At 42.9% G+C, this 20,159-nt stretch overlaps 2 protein-coding genes across 2 annotated transcripts in view; one reads left to right on the forward strand and one right to left on the reverse strand.

Annotated features, from left to right (window-relative positions):
- The window catches only part of alpha-PheRS (phenylalanine--tRNA ligase alpha subunit), a 108,862-nt gene extending 105,003 nt beyond the window's left edge, over positions 1 to 3,859 (forward strand). The window contains exon 15 of the mRNA XM_068362282.1: positions 2,158 to 3,859. Coding sequence (XP_068218383.1) covers positions 2,158 to 2,359 — 202 coding nt within the window. The 3' untranslated portion in view covers positions 2,360 to 3,859. The remainder of the gene's footprint in view (positions 1 to 2,157) is intronic.
- Positions 3,855 to 20,159, reverse strand: part of LOC137630667 (4'-phosphopantetheine phosphatase) — a 110,955-nt gene continuing 94,650 nt past the window's right edge. Inside the window, exon 16 of the mRNA XM_068362281.1 lies at positions 3,855 to 4,840. Coding sequence (XP_068218382.1) covers positions 4,732 to 4,840 — 109 coding nt within the window. The 3' untranslated portion in view covers positions 3,855 to 4,731. The remainder of the gene's footprint in view (positions 4,841 to 20,159) is intronic.

Here is a 20,159-nt window from a genome sequence, read left to right on the forward strand (position 1 = left end):
GGGGTCAGGGATTGGGTCATTCATATGAAGAGAATAAGAAGTTTTGGAAAGAAGTGAAGAGAGTAAAGAAGGCTGGTTAAAGAATTGAAGAGACAGTGAAGGATGGAAATGGAAGGTTGTTGAAAGGAGAGGAGGCAAGGAAAAGGTGGGCGGAATATTTTGAAAGTTTACTGAATGTTAAGGATAATAGGGAGGCAGATATAATTGCTGATAGGAGATGAGAATGAGAGAGAGATTACAAGAGAGGAAGTGAGGAGAGCACCAGATGAAACGAGAGTAGGAAAAGCATCTGGTGTGAGAGCTGAGATGTTGAAGGAAGGGGGTGTAACTGTACTTGAATGGTTGGTGAGATTGCTTAATGTGTGTTTTGTGTTGTCAATGGTACCACTAGGGTGGGTTTGTGCGTGTATTGTACCACTATATAAGAGTAAGGGAGATGTGCATGAGTGTTGTAATTCAAGAGATATTAGATTGTTGAGTGTAGTTGGAAAAGTGTATGGTAGAGTACCGATTAATAGGATTAAGGATAAAACAGAGAATGCAATCTTAGAAGTACAGGGTGGTTTTAGAAGAGGTAGGGGTTGTATGAATCAGATTTTTACAGTTAGGCAGATATGCGAGAAATATTTAGCAAAAGGTAAGGGGGTGTATTTTGCGTTTATGGATCTGGAGAAAGCATATGACAAAGTTGATAGGGAAGCAATGTGGAATGTGATGAGGTTATATGGAGTTGGTGGAAAGTTGTTGCAAGCAGTGAAAAGTTTCTAAAAAGGTAGTAAAGCATGTGTTAGGATAGGAATTGAAGTGAGCGATTGGTTTCTGGTGAGAGTGGGGCTGAGACGGGTCCCATGTGTGATGTCACCTTGGTTGTTTAACTTGTATGTTGATGGAGTGGTGAGAGAGGTAAATGCTACAGTGCTTGGACGAGGATTGAAACTGGTAGACGAGAATGACCATGAATGGGAGGTAAATCATTTGTTGTTTGCCGATGATACTGTACTGGTTGCAGACGCGGAAAAGAAGCTTGGCCGATTATAGAATTTGGAAGGTTGTGTGATAGATAGAAGAAAGTTGCGAGTTAATGTGGGTAAGAGTAAGGTTATGAGATGTACAAGAAGGGAAGGTGGTGCAAGGTTGAATGTCATGTTGAATGGAGAGTTACTTGAGGTGGATCAGTTTAAGTACTTGGGGTCTGTTGTTGCAGCAAATGGTGGAGTGGAAGCAGATGTACGTCAGAGTGTGAATGAAGGATGCAAAGTGTTGGACAATTAAGGGAGTAGTAAAAAATAGAGGGTTGGGCATGAATGTAAAGAGAGTTCTGTATGAGAAAGTGATTGTACCAACTGTGATGTATGGATCGGAGTTGTGGGGAATGAAAGTGACGAAGAGACAGAAATTGAATGTGTTTGAGATGAAGTATCTAAGGAGTATGGCTGGTGTATCTCGAGTAGATAGGGTTAGGAACGAACAACGGGTGTAAGAAATGAGTTAGCAGCTAGAGTGGAAATGAATGTGTTGAGGTTGTTTTGCCATGTTTAGAGAATGGAAAATGGCTGTCTGCTAAAGAAGGTGATGAATGCAAGAGATGATGGGAGAAGTACAAGAGGAAGGCCAAGGTTTGGGTGGATGGATGAAGTGAAGAAAGCTCTGGTTGATAGGAGGATGGATTTGAGAGAGGCAAGAGAGGGTGCTAGAAATAGGAATGAATAGCGAGCGATTGGGACGCAGTTCTAGTAGGGCCTGCTGCTTCCTCCAGTGCCTTGGATGACCGTGGAGTTAGCAGCAGTAGGGGAGTCAGCATTATGAAGCTTCATCTGTGGTGGATAACGGGGGAGGGTGGGCTGTGGCACCGCAGCAGTACCAGCCGAACTTGGTTGAGTCCCTTGTCAGGCTGGGAGGAATGTAGAGAGGAGAGGGCCCCTTTTTTGTTTCATTTGTTTGATGTCGGCTACCCTCCAAAATTGGGGGAAGTGCCTTGGTATATGTATGTATGTATGATGCTCTTTTGGAAGCAATACTATTTATTAGGATTTTCATTAATAGTCTCCTCAAAGACTTTCTTCCAAACCTTCTCATTTTCAAATTTTATATTGTGGTTAAGGCTTATTTTTTTTTTTTTTAACTGCCATGATTAAATTAACTAATTTTATATTACAGGGATAGAGCAAGTTATGTGAAAAGCATTAACGCAAAACTAGAGAAAGGACCCTTCATTGCTGGTTCAAACATATCCCTCGCTGATCCAGTTATTATTTCTACTCTACTGCAACTCCGCTTGGTGGATTCTGCACCCAATAATGTCCAAAACTGGGTTAAGGCATGTTTGAATTTACCAATTTGTCAGAATTTGATATTATAGCTATGATTAAAACTAGGCAAGTACATAGTTATTGCTTAGGTACGAAGGTCTCTATTGCATTCCTGTTGCTTATCTCTTCACTCAGACATTTAAAAGATGTGGTAGTACATTCATAAATAATTTATTTTAATTTTGAACATTTTGACATCGAGTGCCAAATTGACTAATGGATATTTATTCCATATACTTTATACACAGTTGACCTGGCAGGACCTTTCTTTTTGAAGTACTGTACTGTACTTAACTACACACTAAAAAATAGTGTAACTTCTGTAAGTTATTTTTCAGTGATTATTTTTTCCTAATTTAAAACTTCTGTAATGTACTTGTGTGTGATAACTCCAACACTGTGATAAAATTTGTGCTACATATTACATGTAGAAACTAAAAAATCAAGAGTAATTTGATGTATTAATGGTTAAAGTGAAAACAAATGCATTGATAAAAGTGAAGTTGAAGTTATTCAACATTTTCCTTGAACATTTTTCCAAAATTCTTGAAAAAAGAAATTGCTATTAATGGCATAAACATTTATATATAGAAAAATAATACTGTACTATATAATATTTAAGCAAATCTGATAAAGTGGTATCAACAAGGAAAAGGTTGTTTTACTATACTGTTGTTCATGTAGGTCTGATCTATTTCCAATTAATAAATCTTTGATGTAGAGTACTGTAAAACAAAAGATTTTCCTTTATTGTGGATAATTTGAGAAATGATGCCCACCCAGGTTGTATGGCTGTGTGACCTGTAATTATTTTCAGGGAGATTGTAAGTGATTGTATGATTTTATTTGAAAACAAAATGTTTAACCTCCCCTCCCATGTAGGGAATGTTGTCATCTTTTAATTTCACTATGGTGTTGAATCTTTGAGTCATCCTAACTATGACTAGTCTTCCCCAAGTGTAAAACATATATATCACAATAATGTTAGTAATTGAGATTATACTCATATAAGCTCATTGAGAAGTAGAAACCGAGATGTAGTTACATTCCTATCTTACTAGTCATAGGAAACAACTACGGCAAGCACATCCACAAAATATATGAGAAATACAACAAAGTAATTGTATAAAGTTAAGAGTATATTCTCATCACAACACTGTATGCAAATGCGGAATGCAATTAGCTAGGCTCCTACCTTTTTTGTTACTGTTAACAGTCAAGTAATTAGAGTATATTCACAAATCAATACAGTTATTGTGGTATTATATTATATTTTACATTTCAGCAAATTTTAACAGCCAGCTTATAATGTCCTTAATTTGAGCATTCAGCAGATTTTAATAGATTGCTTATAACATCATTAATTTGAACACTTTCAATCTCCATTTTTATCCAATAAATGGATTAGCCAGACTATAGAGAAATAAAAAAGTTGAATGATTAATATTGCAACTTTAACTTATCAATAAATATAAAAAATAAAGATATCGGGGAAAAAAACTTGAAGAGGAGAATGCCATCAGTGGTAGAAATTAAACAAGAGAAAACAATCTAAACATAACCATGTTATTGCTTTTTAATTTACCTTGCCTTTTAACAGTCATCTAAAGCCTTTAAGAAAATAAACTTTTTTCTTGATAACATACAGTAAAACTAAGAATATACAATATACTTTTGTAACATTCAAGTTTCATTGCAGTTTATTCAGATTCCATAAAACATATATTTCACATTAAATTGATGGTGAATAATTACAAATATACAATATGTTACAATTAGCAGCTGAAAAATAAAAGTTCTTTAACCCTTCCAATGAGATAAAGTGAATAATATACTAGAGAATCTTCATATTTCCCAAGTACATACCAAGGTTTAATTTTCTTTCAATTTCCAGATAGGCAAAGGTTATAAAATCAGGAATTGTTTCCATGACCGAATAATGAAAGGTGAGAATATGGGTGAGACCTGTTAAAAAAAAATTAGAAATGATGAAACATGCAGACAGGCATACAAAGCCAAGAATGACCAAGGTGTGCTGGTCTCGAAATGTTTCAAAACTATGATTTAATCATCTGATGAGGATGATCTTAAGATCCAATGAATGGGTTAAAGCATCTTTTATTTTATCATTAAAAACAAATTCATACACATTTTTTATTATTAAAAAAAAATAATATTGGAAAGTTACTTATACGGTACACTTTCATGTTATTTTTTTCCTTTTCATGCAACAACTTCAGATTAAAATGTACCCATTATTTGTGAACATTTAGAGAGTTAAATTCATTTATTAAATCAATTCCTACCATATATGGTATCTATAAAAACGGCTTTACCAAGGTTTAATCTCAAAACCTGCGTAACATGACGAAATGAGCAGTCTGGAAAGATAAATGAAGATACATAAACTTTTACTTGAGTACTATAAGTTGGCACTACTCGAAGTTGCTGGATTTGTTTCAGTCGTACCCTCTAAGTGGTCATCGGCTGCTTCATATTTACACATAACTGAAAACATATCCCCACCTAATCTGTGAACAGTAAATATATAAGGAATTAATAAATTTTATGAATAAATGACAAAGAACAAATTTATTTGAATTGTATTCAATAAACCAGATCTCTTTTCGCACAACCCATCAATCATAATAATCTTCTGTTCAACATCTCGGTTGTGACAACTATGTAATGTTCAAAACTGTGTCACTACTAAAATGTAACACTTCACTTTCTTCATTCTCAGTTTCACTTATATATTGTATAACATTTTTGCTAGGTCCCTTTCTACTTAAAATGAAACCAAGCTATAATCCTAGTCAGAAAAGCAAAATGCAGAATTACAGTTAAGTGCTGTTCACCATTGTGCTATTCTTCCTTTTTCATACACACCACATAAAGCCTTCATGGTTGGAGAGTATATTTAATTTTCTAATCTCATTAACATTAGTTTTCCAAGTTTTTTAACTATTGTGATCCTAAAGGATTTTGCATAAACTGTATGTTGTTTTAAAACTTATTTTCTTTTTCATGAAGCATGAGGGAGTTTTTATTTCCTTTATTACTGTAATTAAACCACTCAGAATCGCTATGCCATCTGGTCATGGTGTGTATGCTTAGGTAGTGGAAACATTTCCCTAATGCCAAAACTTGTATTAGGGCTTAAAGCATGATCAATCAACACTCCTAAAAGAAGCAAGAAAATGGAATCGGCAGGCCAAAGGCACATCCATCGCAAGATTGCTTGGTTTCCCACTAGGTCCCCCTCATCAACATCCATAGCAGGAGTCACCTTGTCAAATCTCCCTCCATCACCAAACCCGGAAGACTCTGTCAGGATGTAGCACCCCTACAGGAGCTTTAACCTGAGCCCTATAACCCAAATGTTTGGCTACAACAGGGTCAACGGGCTGGAATAGAACTAGAGACGACGGAGAAAACTCCCTTGAATGATAAAATCTTGGACAGGATCACTGTAGAGGGAGCACATCAAAGCCTCGAGTATCTACTCCAGCTGCCCAAATCCAGGTGCACTGGTAACCTGCCCAAGAAACTTCGAGTTTGACCCCATCTAGTAAGCTGACCAAATCCTAGGGTAACAGCCAAAGGAGGAGGCTGTTAACACTGTCAGTAGTTATTGGCAGGTGGGGGGGGAGCACTGTCCCCTCGCCAGTGCACTAAGAACCCACTTTGACTTTGATCTAGGGCTTGCAGGGTGGTTGATGCGGGAAGTTAAACTTGTAAGACTTAAGTTTGTATGGTTAGAAAGATACAAATTACTTTTAAAATTTGTAATTTGTTCCCACAAATACAAACCATCACCTTTAATATCTTTAATAGGATATTTATCCTTAGGTTTAGGAGGGAGGAAGTCCCTTTAATCATCGCAATTGGTTTAAAATTCGGGGATGTCAATACACTCAGACCTAACTGAAGTGTCGATTCCTACCACCTCCCAACACTTCTCATGGGTTCAGCCGAGTTTCTCTTTACGGATAGACAGTCAAGGAAGAACCTGGGGATATGATGTCCCATCTATGACTAATTAAGCATAATGTGTGGAGGGAGATACTTCTATATCTTACCTGTATAGAACAACTGCTTGACATGGAAGCTTATCTACGGCAACGTTCGATCCAGCAAATAACAGCACTACCTCTGCACCCTAAGGGATGGGAAGAAAAAGGCCAGAGACTCCACCTCTAATCTTAGAAGAGATGGTTCTTGTCCTGTAAGGAGCTAGATGAACTACACAACCTGCTAAGCAGCTACCACAAGTCCCGATGAAAACATATCTTAGGACTTGTGGGTATACTCCTATATATAGTGGACTGTAAAGGTTGCCTGTCACTTCTAGACTTCAGCCTTTAGCACTTACACCACAGACAGATTCTTCCTGAAGGCTAGGGTAGTTCCGATATTCTGGCTTCGTGTGATCGTGGTGCTCTTGTCCTCTCACTGAAATGCATGTCTTGATTGTTTCATGAAGTCAGAATGAAACAGAGTTTCCGTAATGAAGGAAGAGTATTAGTCTCCTCACTCCACAAGATGTAAGTAGGCCATTCTTGTCTTGTTCCCACAAGTCACCTTTATAGGGAGAAAAAGGATTGAAGTCGTAACATAAAATTCTACATCATGGCCATGAACTCATGAACCAAGGTGATGGAGATTTTCTATCCTTCAGAATGAATAGTGACAAAGAAAAGACTTTAAGATTTTGTCCTACTTACCTCAAGATCAAACGTGTCCTTGTAAAAGACCTGAGGACTCCAATGAATTCAAGTTAATCACTTTGATTGGGGACTGAGCCAATTTTTATTCATTTTCACTGGGTTTCAAATGGCACATGGTGCAGGTGAATGGTGTATCAAGAAGGCTTTTTTCTATTCATTTAATCTGATGAAGTCTGTGTACTCCCTTATAATTGGGATTGATAAAACAAGGGTCATAGTGCAGCGCATGCATGACTGGGCAATTGAACCTCAATGTAGATTGGTGGCTGGCAATGAAGGTGGCACAGACACACAAAGTTGTGTACTGGAGCTTAAGTCTATCAGGGTCCCTATTATCAGCATGGACTCGTGAAGAGGGTGTCTGTAAAAAAAACCTAGGAACTAGTATTGTATCAATAGCTATAGCGTAAGGAATTCCATTACTCAGAGGAAGTCATCTCTCACGACTTCCTCCTGAAGAAAATGCACAAAAGAATTTGATTCAAGGGAATCTGCCAACACATGGCATTCAAATGCTTGTACGAGTGCTAAGATCAGATCTAAGAAGTCACCTGTTCCAACACTTTAAGTGCAATTGAGATGAAAGATCTTGACATCTGGGAAAACTCAAGTCATGGATTGGGCTCTAAGTGAAGGAAGACCTAGATCAAGGAGTAGTCTCAGCAAATTGGAAGATCTCACGAGATTGTGTCACAAATGTACCTCGGAAACGTCCCAAGGCAGGTAAAGGGCAAGAGTGACTGTCAACATCTACAACTGGAAATGGATTTATACTCGGTATAATTTTTGGTGTCATATTTAATTGACATCTTTTAAGGAAAAAAGAGAGAGAGAGAGAGCGCTGGTAGTAAAAGAAACTATTATATTTGAGTTTTAATGTTTACATATTCGTCATTGACATATAAGTAAACATACCATCTCCTGCCATCTCTTGGCAAAAAATATAAACAATCTTAGTTTTGCAAAACGAATGTTATTGGTGACGGAAGTTGTAATACTGTAAACATAATACTTAATTCTTATTTTTATCTTAAACATACAACTACAGTATATGATTATACTGAGCATAATGAAAGTCAATCCTTCCAAACTGCTACATGTATAAGTAGAAAAAATCGTACGATGATTGAAATACAAACAAAACATCATGTTAGGTTGTTATTGTGGCTGTGTGTTTACCTAATGATCACGTTACTAATGATACTTTTATCATTATCTTTTAATCTTCTAACCCACTGAAGTAGAAGATGGGATAAACATTATTAGTGGGTTACTGTAGATGTCGGATTACTGCACAAGATACGACCATCAGGAATTGCGCCATGTTTCAAAATTGCAGCGTAGAATTTCGTATGAAAATGGTTAATGGTCGTTATATACAATATACACACTTGGTTAATCTTAAATTGTACTGTATATATATTGTACAGTACAGAATTACTGTAATGTTGTTTATTGTAAATGTAGAATACGGGTGCAGCGAGTCTAGTTGTCCAAACGAAAACAGCAAACACTTGAGTAGCTCTACTGAACAGCATTACTAGATAGGAACAACTATACTATGATAGAACCCAAGTAACAGCAATTTTAGGCAGTACTTAGTAGGTTAATTATCTGACCATAGGCATTGGAAGTGAGTTGTTAGGTTAGGAGTTATAGCACCTTGGCCACCAGCACCGGCAATTTTTTACTTTTCGCGCCTGTCTCTGTTACCTAACCCTTACGAAGTATGAAATCTGACTGGATTTCACTCTAAACTACCAAAATATTTTTTCCATTTATTGTGAAGTGATTACAGAATAACTTTTCAGACACTTGTTTTAATATTTTCTCTAAATAATGGCAAAGCACTGTAATTTTATATGTAAAAAAAAGCTTAATATTCATAGAAGGGACCATATTCTGGAATAATTCCACGATAAATAACCGTCTAAAGATATAAAACTACACATTATACAGAAATGTAATGAAAACATCCATTTCCTTTGACAAAAGAAGTATTCTTTAAGGTATAGAATAAATAAAAAAAACAAAAGAAACATATTTCTGCCCCTGAGAAAGAGAAAGAGAGATGTAATATAAATTCAGTTCATTAGACATAAGGTGGTTTGTTTTTTCTTGTCATTCCATCTTTCGTGTGACTGTCACTATGAACTGGAAAATTCCTGTTTTGGGTATTTCACAGGCTTGACAATAGAGACTGCGCATGTAAGAAACTGACATACTGTGTTAAATGTCAATATATGGAAATAATGTGAAAACAATGAACAATACTAATATAAAATATATAAGAGATGAAGGAGAAAAGGTAACAAAATAAGAGAAAGACAAATCTCGTCGTGTGTCAACAACTTGCATAACTGGTGAAATGTTTTGGTGGTGTTGTGGGTGGGAGACGGAGGATCGATGATGGTTAACAAACACTACTTAGTACTTTGTGTGACTTGAAAATGTATGCCAACATAGAAAAACACTATCATAGACCTTATATAATAATGAATAAGGACTAGAATTGCAAGTATTTCAGTTTGTGGTGAGAGGATCCCTACTTCTCTAAGCTGGGGGTCTCAGGGAGTGGTGCGAGTAATGCTTCAGGTAGGGAATGCTGCCACTGGCTAGAGTGGTGTCATTCTATATGGTAAAATAAAAACAGACTAAAATCAAAAATTTTAAGTAATTTTTATTTTTCCTAACATACTTACCGAGAACTACTTTCTTAGGAGTTACCTGTAATCTCCTCTCTACCGACCAGAGTTTTGTGTAGTATACCCTACGTCCGTTTTCTATGGAGGGCTAACCCGGGAGTAAGAGAACGTGCCCCGAGGGTAGACCTGAGCTAGGTCGGCGTCAGCTTGGGTCCCGTTAGTCAGTAAGTTCCTCGGATGTTGCAACAAGTCCCTGCAAGGGCAGAAAGGCACTCGGGGAAGGTAGGGAGGGCCATTACCCGAAAGTAGTTCTCGGTAAGTATGTTAGGAAAAATAAAAATTACTTAAAATTTTTTATTTGTTCCAACACAAATACTTACCTCGAACTACTTTCTTAGGAGACTTACACTTTAGGAGGTGGGAGTGGCTTCCTGACCTTCAGACCCATCAAAGCGGACGCCAAGTAGCCTAGATATGAACTAGGTTCTAAAAAACCGGGAAACGAACGGTAGGGTAAACTACACAAAGAGCTCACATTAGTGTCTAAGTACTCACCCTTTGAAAAATCTTCTGATGTTGAGTCCAGTAACAAAGTTGCAGAGACGTGTTCTTCATTGGTTACATAAGTGTGGTTATCTCCGATAGGGATAGTAAATGGGGATTAGGGTGAAAAGGAACGAACCTGTGTCTCCTGGTTTTGCTATCCACGATTGTGCCTGGGGCTTCACCGTTAAATCACTTGGAGCGCGGAGATGACTGTCCCAATGGAGAACCCGTCTAAAGACCTTCTTGAGTAATCCTTGAGGTAATGGGCAGTAAAGGTCGACTGGTTCGACCAGGTGCCCGCCCGAAGGATCTGGCCCACTGCCATGTTCTTCTCAAAGGCTAAGAAAGTGCTCAGTCCTCTGATGTCATGGGGCTTAGGAGTACCTGGCACGGCCAGTCCCTCCTCCTTGTAGGCCCTGGCAATAACTTGTCTCAACCAAAAGGATATGGTATTCTTCGATACCTGCTTCTTTGTAACACTTGTGGAGACGAAAAGGCTCTTGATGCCCGGCCGGAGATGTACAGTCCTCTCAAGGTATTTCCTAATGGCACGGACAGGGCATAACCTCAAATCCTCTGGATTCCCAGTCCTAGGAATAGCTGGCAGAGAGAACCCCTCGAATTTAGGATCCCAGACTGCTGGGTTCTGGGTTTTCGCCACGAACGAAGGGACGAACTTGAGGGAGATTTCTCTCCACCCCTTCGAATGAGAGACGTCATAAGACAGCCCATGGATCTCCCCTACCCTTTTCGCAGAGGCCAAGGCCAACAAAAAGACCGTCTTGAGAGTGAGATCCCTGTCTACAATATCTTTCATCGGTTCGAACGGGGGGCTACTTAACATCTTCAGAACCCTAGCCAAGTCCCACTGAGGCACCCTAACAGTTTGAGGGGAGCAGGACTGTTCAAAACTCCTGATAAGCATAGAGATCTGTCTAGAGGAGCCAAGGTCGATGCCCTTCAGAAGGAAGACTTGACCCAAGGCTGCTCGTACTCCTTTTATAGCTGGGATTGACATCCCTATCTCGTCTCTGAGATATACTAGAAAGTCTGCAATATCTGGGACTGAGGCTTTGAGGGGTTTGATGCTCTTCGAAGCGCACCACTTCGTGAAAGAGGCCCATTTCGCTTGGTAGGCCGCTGCCGACGACCTTCTCAGGTATCGCGACATCTTCTTAGCCGTTCCTGACGAATATCCTTCCTTCCTCAGGAGGCGCTCGATAGTCTCCAGGCGTGAAGGCATAGAGACTGTGGGTTGTCGTGGAACTTGAGAAAGTGTGGCTGTTGTAGAAGATCTGGCCTGTAGGGGAGTGGCCACGGAGGATGGCTTGCCAGGTCTTTTAGGTCTGCGAACCACTCTCTCTCCGGCCACCAGGTCGCTACCAAAGTCATCCTTAAGTTCCGGGCAGCCCTTACTCTGTTGAGCACTTGCCTGATCAACGTGAAGGGGGGGAAAAGCGTACACGTCTAGGTTGTCCCATTTGTGCTCAAAGGCATCCTCCAAGGCTGCCTTTGGGTCTGGGACAGGAGAACAATAAACGGGGAGTTGTGCGTTCAGCTTGGTTGCAAAGAGGTCCATCACCGGGGAACCCCACCGTTGAATGATGAGCCTGGCTACTTCTGGGAGGAGGGACCACTCTGTTCCTACTATCTGACCCATCCTGCCGAGACCGTCGGCAAGGACGTTCTTCTTCCCGGGGATGAACCTCGCCAATAACACTATACTATCTGGTTCGCCTCCGCCCAATCCAGGATCTCTAGGGCGAGGCCTCCTTGCTTCTTTATGTACGCTACTACTGTGGCGTTGTCGCACATCAACGCCAGAGTGTTTCCCCTTAGTAGATCGATGAAGTGCAGGCAAGCTTTTTGGACTGCCTTCAACTCTAGGACATTGATGTGTAGGCCTTTCTCCCCGTCCATCCAGGTTCCTCTCGCCGTCTCGTTGAGGAGATGGGCTCCCCATCCCTGGTTGGAGGCGTCTGTGAATAGGAGCATCTCGGGAGGCTCGGTCGCAAAAGGCATCCCCTTGAACGTATTCGACTGGCAATGCCACCATTCTAGGAAGGGTATTGTGTTTGGCATAACTGGAATTAATTTCTGGGGCGAGTCCAGTTGGTTCCAGACGTTCTTCAGGTTCCATTGGATGGCCCTGAGCCTGAGTCTCCCCTGGGGAACCAGTTTCTCCAATGACACCAGATGACCTATTAGCCTTTGCCAGTCCTTCGCCCTCCTGGGTTGCCCCGAAAGGAAAGGCAGAAGGATCTTTATTAGATTGCCTACCCGCTCCTCTGACGGAAAAGCCTTCACTAGTCGGGAATCCAGTGTCATCCCCGAATAGGTCATCCTGGTGGAGGGAGATAGGTTCGATTTTTCTGGGTTGATCATGATACCCAGACCCTTGCAAAATTGAAGTGTTACACCCTGCTCCTTCAAAACGTCCTCTGAGGAGGAAAGAAGCAACCAGTCGTCCAGGTACCAGATGAGGCGAATACCTCGCTCGTGAGCCCACACCGAGACTGTCGTGAAGACTCTCGTGAAAACCTGGGGAGCTGTCGACAACCCGAAGCAGAGGGTCTTGAATTGCAGGATCTGGGTACCCCATTTCACCCGGAGAAACTTTCGGCTTGAGGGGTGGACCGGGATTTGGAAGTATGCGTCCTTGAGGTCTATGGTCATCATGTAGTCTTTCTCCCTCAAGGACAGTAAGACCGACTTCGGAGTGTCCATCTTGAAATTTGTCTTGCGAACAAACTTGTTGAGAGCTGACAGGTCTATCACCGGTCTCCATCCCCCCGTCGCCTTTTCTACCAGGAATAGTCGGCTGTAGAAACCTGGTCCTGGGTACAGGACCTCCTCCATGGCGCCCTTCTCCAACATAGTGGACACCTCTTCTTGAAGGGCCGCCCTCTTCAACAGGTCCTTGGGTGCCAGCCACTCCAACAGGCTAGCCGGAATCAAAGGTGGGGGTTCCGTTAAGAACGGGAGCCTGTACCCCTCCTTCAGTATGGATACTGTCCAGGGTTCCGCTCCGTGAGCCTTCCATGCTTGCCAATGACGTCTGAGGCATCCCCCAACCTGAGGCTTGGGCAGGAGTAGGGGGCCTCCCACTCTACCTCCTCCTGGAGGAGCGGCCTGAACGGCCTCTCCTGGAGGCAGAATACCCTGTTCTAAACGAGGCAGACGCTGCTGGAGCTCCTCTACGGGGGGGCTGTGGCGCTGAAGCCCACGAGGAAGAAGGGCTTCTCTCCTCGTCAGGTTAGGAGGGGCCTGAGAAGTAGAGGGCCCGTCTGATGCTGACCTCTTGTAGGAGGGCCTCCTTACCGGTTGAGGCCTGGGAGCGTTCACTTTCTTTCGTTTAGCTACCTTCTCCATTATCTCCTCTAGCTGTTTCAAGGGGAACAAGGAGTCACCCCACACAGGAAGGCTCCTCATGGCCCTCGCCTCTCTGTCTGGGACCTTCCGGGAAAGCTTCGCCAGAATAGTGTCCCTTTTGCGAAGAACCCAGTTCGCTGAAAGGGCAAGGGACTGATAAGTAAGGAACTTCAGGGTCTTGCCCCCGGAGATGATAAGCTGAACACCTACCAGCGTGGAAGCCCACCAGTCCAACCAAGAGGAGACGTGCACCAAGTCTTTCGACATCTCCTCCATCATCGCAGCCTCCGACTGCGAAAAGAAAATCGGGGCTGAGGAGGCTCTGTCCTCCGGGGCACCCTGCCCCAGAACGTTGAGGGCAGGCTCCACTTTGCAGGCTCCCGGCCGTTGTCCCTCTGGCACATAGAACCTACTCAGTGACTTGAGTCCTTGGAGCAACTTCGAGGAGCTCAGTGTTTTGGGAGCTTCGGCATTGCCTGCCACAACTTTATCAACATGAGCCCGTCCCAGGACGAGATCTCGGGCCACAGGCAGGGCCAGGGAGGTTTTCTGTTGGACGGGTCAGGCTGGACCTCCAGTAGTCCTAGTCGGTTGAGACCGGTTCCTCAATCCGATGATGCCTTCGTATCAGGCCTATTACCTTCCGATATGCCGAGTCCTCGGTCGGGAACCTTCTCTACTGTCAGCAGTACCTTCCGCCTGATCCCGAGGAGCTGGGTCACCGGGCACTCCCACCGGGCGCTTCGGTTCTGGAACAACAGGCACTCCCCTGCGGTGGTACCGGTCCGCCCCGGTGGGAACCTCCGCACCAGGTTCGGGGGTCAGAACTGGCGTCGCCGTGCCGGCGAGGACTACCGTTCGTGTATTCTCTCTGGGGAACGAGGACACGGATCCCGTGGGCTGACCCGACGGAGGGAACCGTTCCTTTAAGTCCGAGGGCCGAACCAGCTGAGCTGATTCGGCCAGGCTGCCCGTACGGAAGCACGGTTCCCCCCGCTGGGCGGGGTGAGCCGGAAGCTTCGCGGACTTACGCCTGCCTGAAGCGGCCTTCTCGCATTTCTGCGTCTGGAGGATGGCCTTCGCGGCGAGAAATCCCTCGACCGCCGGTCAGGGGAACGCTCCAACTCACTCTTACGGGTAACGAAGACCCAATCACCATCGGGGGACCTACTCTTCCTGTACTTCCTCCGTGGAGATCGGGACCGTTTCCTACTGAACCTCGAACGGGATCTTGAGCGGGAACGCCTGCTCCTGGACCGCTCCCTCCGTCGCCGATGCCTCCTCCTCGCTTCCTCTTCTGAAGAGAACGAAACACCACCATCTGAAGAGCCCGACGAAACTGTACCACCCGAACGACGGGCAGGAGTGGGGGCTACGGAGGGCTTCGCAACCTGCTGCGTACCAGAGGTCGAGGGTTGTAGGAAGGACTCTGGAACCGCCGTCAGAGGAGCTGGAAAAGAGGTTGGGCGCACTACACTAGGGAACCAGGTATCCAGGCCCTCTTCCATCCGCATTGGGGACCTACCTGGCGTTTTAGGGAGCCTCCACCCGAAGGGCTCACTTACCGTGGAGTCCAACTTTCCCTGGGCGTCACCAGCCGCTGAAGAACCTGAAACACAGGCCCACGAAGCGGGCGAAGAAACAGGCACAACATTACTACACCACAAGGGGTCGGAGGAGGAAACATACCCCCCAAACACAAGGGCAGAGTCTCCCGAACCCCCAGACACAGCACTACCAGGCTCCCCACTAGCCTGAGAAGACCCAGCAACCCCCACTTCAAACACATTAGACTCCTGGGGAAGGGCCCTCGGCTCTTTCCCCGCAACGGACTTACCTCGTCCCCTACTCTGGGTAGGGGAAGGCGAGACAAAAGCCCCGTCGGACTGTCCACTGGGTGACGGTAATGGCGAAGAGATGCTAGATTTCCTGGGCGAACGTTTCGAAGACTTCTTCTTCTTAGTGCCGTAACGCACCCACTGGATCTCACTCCAGCTAACACACTCAATGCACGTATCCGATGGCGAGCACACACTGCCTCTACAGGAAGAGCAAAGGGAATGAGGGTCCACTTCGGGCTTGGAAAGGAACGCTCCACACGACTTCCCGGCTCTAGGCCCAGGACAACGGCGGATCTGCTCCATCGCACACAACCACAAGGCACAGGAACGAAGGGAATCAACAAGGAATACACTTGGGAAGCGCAAGGAAAGGCAGTGAACACGCAAGAACACAAGGGATAAGCACAGAGATACCACGCGGGACACACGAGTCGGGACACAAAGGGTCGTAAGAGAATGAGAGCGGCGTGATGGTATCACGACGCGACCAGAGAACTTACTGACTAACGGGACCCAATCTAACGCCGACCTAGCTCAGGTCTACCCTCGGGGCACGTTCTCTTACTCCCGGGTTAGCCCTCCATAGAAAACGGACGTAGGGTATACTACACAAAACTCTGGTCGGTAGAGAGGAGATTACAGGTAACTCCTAAGAAAGTAGTTCGAGGTAAGTATTTGTGTTGGAACAAATAGCTCTTGCACAATCAAGAATAAATGCTAGAATCCCAAAGCCTTCGTACGTTAGCTGAAGAAAGGAGGTACCAATATCAAGGAGGGGGGAGATTTCTTAGCGAAATTTCCAAAGGTGAACTGTGTGATATACGACATTGTACTGTACTCATTAATTATTATTATTATTATTACTAGCCAAGCTACAACCCTAGTTGGAAAAACAAGATGCTATAAGCCCAAGGGCTCCAATAGGGAAAAATAGCCCAGTGAGGAAAGGAAATAAGGAAATAAATAAATGATGAGAATAAATTAACAATAAATCATTCTAAAAAAAAAAGTAACAACGTCAAAACAGATATGTCCTATATAAACTCTTAACGTCAAAAACAGCTGGAATAAAACTTCTAGAATACTGTGTAGTATTGAGTGCCTCATGATGGAGAAGGCCTGGCTATTAGAATTAACTGCCTGCCTAGTATTACGAACAGGATAGAATTGTCCACGGAGATCTGAATGTAAAGGATGGTCAGAGTTATGAAAAATCTTATGCAACATGCATAATGAACTAATTGAATGACAGTGCCACAGATTAATATCTAGATTAGGAATAAGAAATTTACTAGACCGTAAGTTTCTGTCCAACAAATTAAGATGAGAATCAGCAGCTGAACACCAGACAGGAGAACAATACTCAAACCAAGGTAGAAGGAAAGAATTAAAATACTTCTTTAAAATAGATTGATCACCGAAAATCTTGTAAGACTTTCTCAATAAGTCAATTTTTTGTGCAATTGAAGAAGACACAGACCTAATGTGTTTCTCAAAGTAAATTTGCTGTCAAGAATCACTCCTAAAATTTCAAAAGTGTCATACAAATTTAAAGAAACATTATCAATACCGAGATCCGGATGTTGAGGAGCGATCGTCCTTGACCTACTTACAATCATACTTTGAGTTTTGTTAGGATTCAACTTCATACCCAATAATTTGCACCATGCACTAAATTTAGCTAAATCTCTATTAAGGGATTTACTAACCCTAGATCTACATTCAGGGGATGGAATTGATGCAGAGTAGCATCATCTACATATTCAAGAATCTTGTTTTCTAGGCCAAACCACATGTCATGTGTATATAGTATGAAAAGTAATGGCCCAAGAACACTACCCTGTGGAACACCAGATATCACATTACTATTACTTAAAAAATCAATAATAATGCTAATAAACGACCCACTCACTCCCAACTGTTTGAGTTTGAAAACAAGGACCTCATGATTAAAACGGTCAAAGGCAGCACTAAAATTAAGGCCAATCATACAAACTTCCTGACCAAAATCAAGGGATTTCTGTACAGCATTGGAGATTGTAAGAAGGGCATCACATGCTCCAAGGCCTTTACGAAAACCAAATTGCAAACCTATTAAGACATTTTGCCAGAAGACGTTCCAAAACTTTAGATAATATGGGAGTTATGGAAATTGGGCGGTAATCAGTGGGACTTGAGCTACCACAAACACATTTACATAGAGGAGTAACATTACCAATTCTCCAATAAGTGCTAAAAGCTCCTCTTCTTGCTAACTTGCGTAAAATAACAGATAACTTTGGAGCTGAGAAATCTGCTGTCTTTATAAAAAACAAAGGAAAAATACCATTTAAGTCTACGATACACAAGTAATTTTAACTTCCATACAGTTTATATTTGTAAACGACACATCTGGGACATCATCGTGTGACACAGGCCATCGTAGCTAAGGGGTTAACAGACAACTCTTGGTACATATCTTCTCACTCTCTCCCAGAAGGAAGAGGGATCATCAAGGAAGGGGCAGAGAAAGGCAAGGTCCTTATTTATAGTGGCAGTGCACATGCCTATTCTTTTGAGGAAAGAGCATAGGTAGTCAGTGTACGAGCACCTGTACCGCATAGCAATATGTATTTCCGGTGAAAGAACGTGCCCGATATGTATTCCCTCTTCATACATAGATCTAAAAATTTTCTGGCCTTCCTAGAAGGTGAAAATGTGTTCTCAGAAGAGGGAGTGTAAAAGTGAGGGCACGCACATTCAGCCGAAAGTACACTCGTGTACAAGAACTCTCTAGGGTGCACATTAGCAAACACTCATAGGGTCGCAGTCAAAAAAGGAATGTGCGTGTGAAAATAGGTGAGGGAGTGCGCTAACAGGTAAGGGCATGCATAGTTAATGGAGCAAGTGTGTGCATAGTAGAACATGTTAACAGGCGATGGAATACCTAGCTATGCACGGAGATCTTACACTTATACATAAAAAGGTACTATGGTCAGAGATCGTACTTGTGGAGACCTTGTGTGTACACACAAAAGACAATACTGCCAGACTACATGCGTGGAGACCTTGCTTAAGCTTGAAAGCTAATATGGTCAAAGAACATATGCATGGAGACTTTGCGAAAACGTATAAAAAACCGCATGGTCAGACCATATGAATGGAGACCTTGTTTGTACGCATGGTGAAAAAGTATATAGCAACGGTCAGCAGTCAGTAAGCATACATACATCATACATATACCAAGGCACTTCCCCCAATTTTGGGGGGTAGCCGACATCAACAAATGAAACAAAACACAAAAGGGGACCTCTACTCTTTACGTTCCTCCAGCCTAACAAGGGACTCAACCGAGTTCAGCTGGTACTGCTAGGGTGCCACAGCCCACCCTCCCACATTATCCACCACAGATGAAGCTTCATAATGCTGAATCCCCTACTGCTGCTACCTACGCTGTCATCTAAGGCATCGGAGGCAGCAGCAGGGCCTACCGGAACTGCGTCACAATCGCTCGCCATTCATTCCTATTTCTAGCACGCTCTCTTGCCTCTCTCACACCTATCCTCCTATCACCCAGAGCTTTCTTCACTCCATCCATCCACCCAAACCTTGGCCTTCCTCTTGTACTTCTCCCATCAACTCTTGCATTCATCACCTTCTTTAGCAGATAGCCATTTTCCATTCTCTCAACATGGCCAAACCACCTCAACACATTCATATCCACTCTAGCTGCTAACTCATTTCTTACACCCGTTCTCACTCTCACCACTTCGTTCCTAACCCTATCTACTCGAGATACACCAGCCATACTCCTTAGACACTTCATCTCAAACACATTCAATTTCTGTCTCTCCGTCACTTTCATTCCCCACAACTCCGATCCATACATCACAGTTGGTACAATCACTTTCTCATATAGAACTCTTTTTACATTCATGCCCAACTCTCTATTTTTTTACTACTCCCTTAACTGCCCCCAACACTTTGCAACCTTCATTCACTCTCAGATGTACATCTGCTTCCACTCCATCATTTGCTGCAACAACAGACCCCAAGTACTTAAACTGATCCACTTCCTCAAGTAACTCTCCATTCAACATGACATTCAACCTTGCACCACCTTCCCTTCTCGTACATCTCATAACCTTACTCTTACCCACATTAACTCTCAACTTCCTTCTCTCACACACACTTCCAAATTCTGTCACTAATCGGCCAAGCTTCTCTTCTGTGTCTGCAACCAGTACAGTATCATCCGCAAGCAACAACTGATTTACCTCCCATTCATGGTCATTCTTGTCTACTAGTTTTAATCCTCGTCCAAGCACTCGAGCATTCACCTCTCTCACCACTCCATCAACATACAAGTTAAACAACCACGGTGACATCACACATCCCTGTCTCAGCCCAACTCTCACCGGAAACCAATCACTCACTTCATTTCCTATCCTAACACATGCTTTACTACCTTTGTAGAAACTTTTCACTGCTTGCAACAACTTTCCACCAACTCCATATAACCTCATCACATTCCACATTGCTTCCCTATCAACTCTATCATACGCTTTCTCCAGATCCATAAACGCAACATACACCTCCTTACCTTTTGCTAAATATTTCTCGCATATCTGCCTTACTGTAAAAATCTGATTCATACAACCCCTACCTCTTATAAAACCACCCTGTATTTCTAAGATTGCATTCTCTGTTTTATCCTTGATCCTATTAATCATTACT

Source organism: Palaemon carinicauda, chromosome 38, assembly GCF_036898095.1.
Source record: "Palaemon carinicauda isolate YSFRI2023 chromosome 38, ASM3689809v2, whole genome shotgun sequence".
NCBI lineage: Eukaryota > Metazoa > Arthropoda > Malacostraca > Decapoda > Palaemonidae > Palaemon > Palaemon carinicauda.